The following is a 2,500-nucleotide window of genomic DNA, read 5'->3' on the forward strand; positions in this document are numbered from 1 at the left end:
AACAAAAGAAACAATAATGATAAAGATTAGCAATAATGACAATACTGATTATCATACTCATTATGATGATAATGATAATGATAATGATGATGATAATAACAATAATGATAATGATAATAATAATAATAATAATGATAATGAAAATAATAATGATAATAGTAATAATAATAATAATGAAAATAATAATAATAATAAGGATAATAATAATGATAACAATAGCTATATATAAGACCAATATATATCTATATAATACCAATGATAATATCAATGATGATCACAATAATTATAATGATAATCATTATGATTTGATGATAAAAATAAAGATAATCATAATGATAATAATATAGGGACAACATGATAAACAGCGACAAGATAAATAGAGAGAGAAAAAAAAAATATATATATATATAACAAAAACACAACAAAAACAAAGATAGAGGGAAACGAAAAGAGTAAACCAAAAAGGAGTGAATAATCCACAATTTAAAAAGAAAATAATCAAAAGCAAAATAGAGATAAATAGATAAAAAACAAAGACATAAGAGAAAATAAAAAATAGGAAGAGACAAAAATAAGAGAGATCGGCGGACGATGAAGATAAAAATCTCACTAAACATTACAAGACAATGACAATACTGGTAATAATAACAACATAAATATCACTATTGTTTGTAATAATGAGCAAAGACACAAACAAGAACAAAGGCGAAGGACATAACAGCAAAAGCAAAGGACTCAAACAACAAACAAGAACAAAGACACAAACAAAAACAAAAGACAAACAAAACAAAATCACGACATAAACAAAAACAAAATCACAACACAAACAAAAGCAAAAGAAACAAACAAAAACAAAATAACGACATTAAAAAAATATCGCGACACAAACAAACAAACAAAAATCACAACAAAAACACCAAACACAAATTACGACAAAAACAAAATAACGACACAAACCCCAACCAAAAACAAAAATCCCAACAAAAACACCAAACAAAAACAAAAACCCCGACACAAACCCCAACCAAAAACCACAACACAACCAAAAACAAAAACCCCGACACAAACCCCAAACAAAAACCCCGACACAAACACAAACAAAAAACCCCAACACAAACCCCAACCAAAAACAAAAAAAATCACAACAAAAACAAAAACAAAAATCCCAACCACCAAACCAAAAAAAATCCCAAGCCCCAACCACCAAAATCCACCTACGACTCACCACTCTCACGATGATATAGATCCACGGGTCGGCGATTTGGTTGACGGATGCGAGTCGTACGGCCTGGAGCTCATCCATGTGGTCCTCGCCTTTCAGATGCGGTGGCCAGAACTGGTTGGTTACTAGGATGGTCTGTGGGAAGGGAGAAGGATGGGGGACCGGGGGGTTATTGTAGTGTTTTGTGCTTGGTCTGTGGGTGATAGATCTGATCGTTGTGATATTCATTGATGGTTTGTTATGTTGGTGATGCACTTGTTCAGATAGGTATTCGTATGAATATCCACTTACATATATATATACGTACTAAAAAACACACACCAACACGCATGTGCACACACGTATGCGCGCACGCACATAAATCCACACGCAAACACATAAATACATAAGACTTATGACAACTTATGTATCTATATCTCTGATTAATCACATTTTGTCAAATCATTTACCTAACAATACAGATTCAATACAACCAGTCCCCCCCCCCTCCTATTCCACTATCCCCACCCTTACCAAAACTCCATCAAAACTCCACCACCCACAAACACATCCTCCCTCCTTCCCTCGCCCCCCCTCCCCTCCTTAGTACACCCTCCACCCCACACCACCCTCCACCCCACACCACCCTCCACCCCACACCACCCATACTATACCCTCCTTCCACCCCCCCCCCCCCCCCCAACCCCGACCACCCAACCCCCCGAACACTTCCCCCCCCCCCCCCCAAAGCTCATCCAAAGACCAATGCAACTCACATCAAGCGGTCCCCACGACACGATCGCCACGCAGGTAATAGCCACGAGAACCAACACCATCTGCAGTTCGTGGTCCCAGCCGCCCCTGAACCGGAAGTTGTTCCTGTGGTGGTCTGAAGGGAGGTGGCGACTCACCCTCATCTTCAGGAGGTTTCCTGGTGGAGGGAGAGGAGGGGGTGAGGAGGGAAAGGGGAGGGGAGTGTATAGTACGTGGAGGTTTCCTAAAGAAGGAGATGATAAAAATGGTAATGATAATAATAATAATAATAATAATAATAATAATAATAATAACAATAATAATAGCAATATCAAATAATGATTATTATACAATGATAATACTAATATTCACAATGACAATAGTAATACTGATAATAATAATGATAATACTACTACTAACGACAATAAGGATAATATTGATAATAATAATGATGCTGATAATGGTAATAATAATGATAATAATGATAATAATAATAATAGCAATAATAACAATGATTACCATTGTCATTATTATTACTACTACTAA

At 36.0% G+C, this 2,500-nt stretch overlaps 1 protein-coding gene across 1 annotated transcript in view; it reads right to left on the minus strand.

Moving 5' to 3' along the window:
* The window catches only part of LOC122253967 (uncharacterized), a 31,291-nt gene that overhangs the window by 4,539 nt on the left and 24,252 nt on the right, over positions 1-2,500 (minus strand). The window contains exons 5-6 of the mRNA XM_043017411.2: positions 1,978-2,132; positions 1,226-1,357 (exon numbers count right to left, since the gene is read on the minus strand). Of these exons, the coding sequence (XP_042873345.2) occupies positions 1,226-1,357; positions 1,978-2,132 (287 nt within the window). The remainder of the gene's footprint in view (positions 1-1,225; positions 1,358-1,977; positions 2,133-2,500) is intronic.

This window comes from Penaeus japonicus, unplaced genomic scaffold (genome assembly GCF_977035675.1).
Source record: "Penaeus japonicus unplaced genomic scaffold, GWHDUDI00000001_assembly GWHDUDI00000003, whole genome shotgun sequence".
Classification (NCBI taxonomy): Eukaryota; Metazoa; Arthropoda; class Malacostraca; order Decapoda; family Penaeidae; genus Penaeus; species Penaeus japonicus.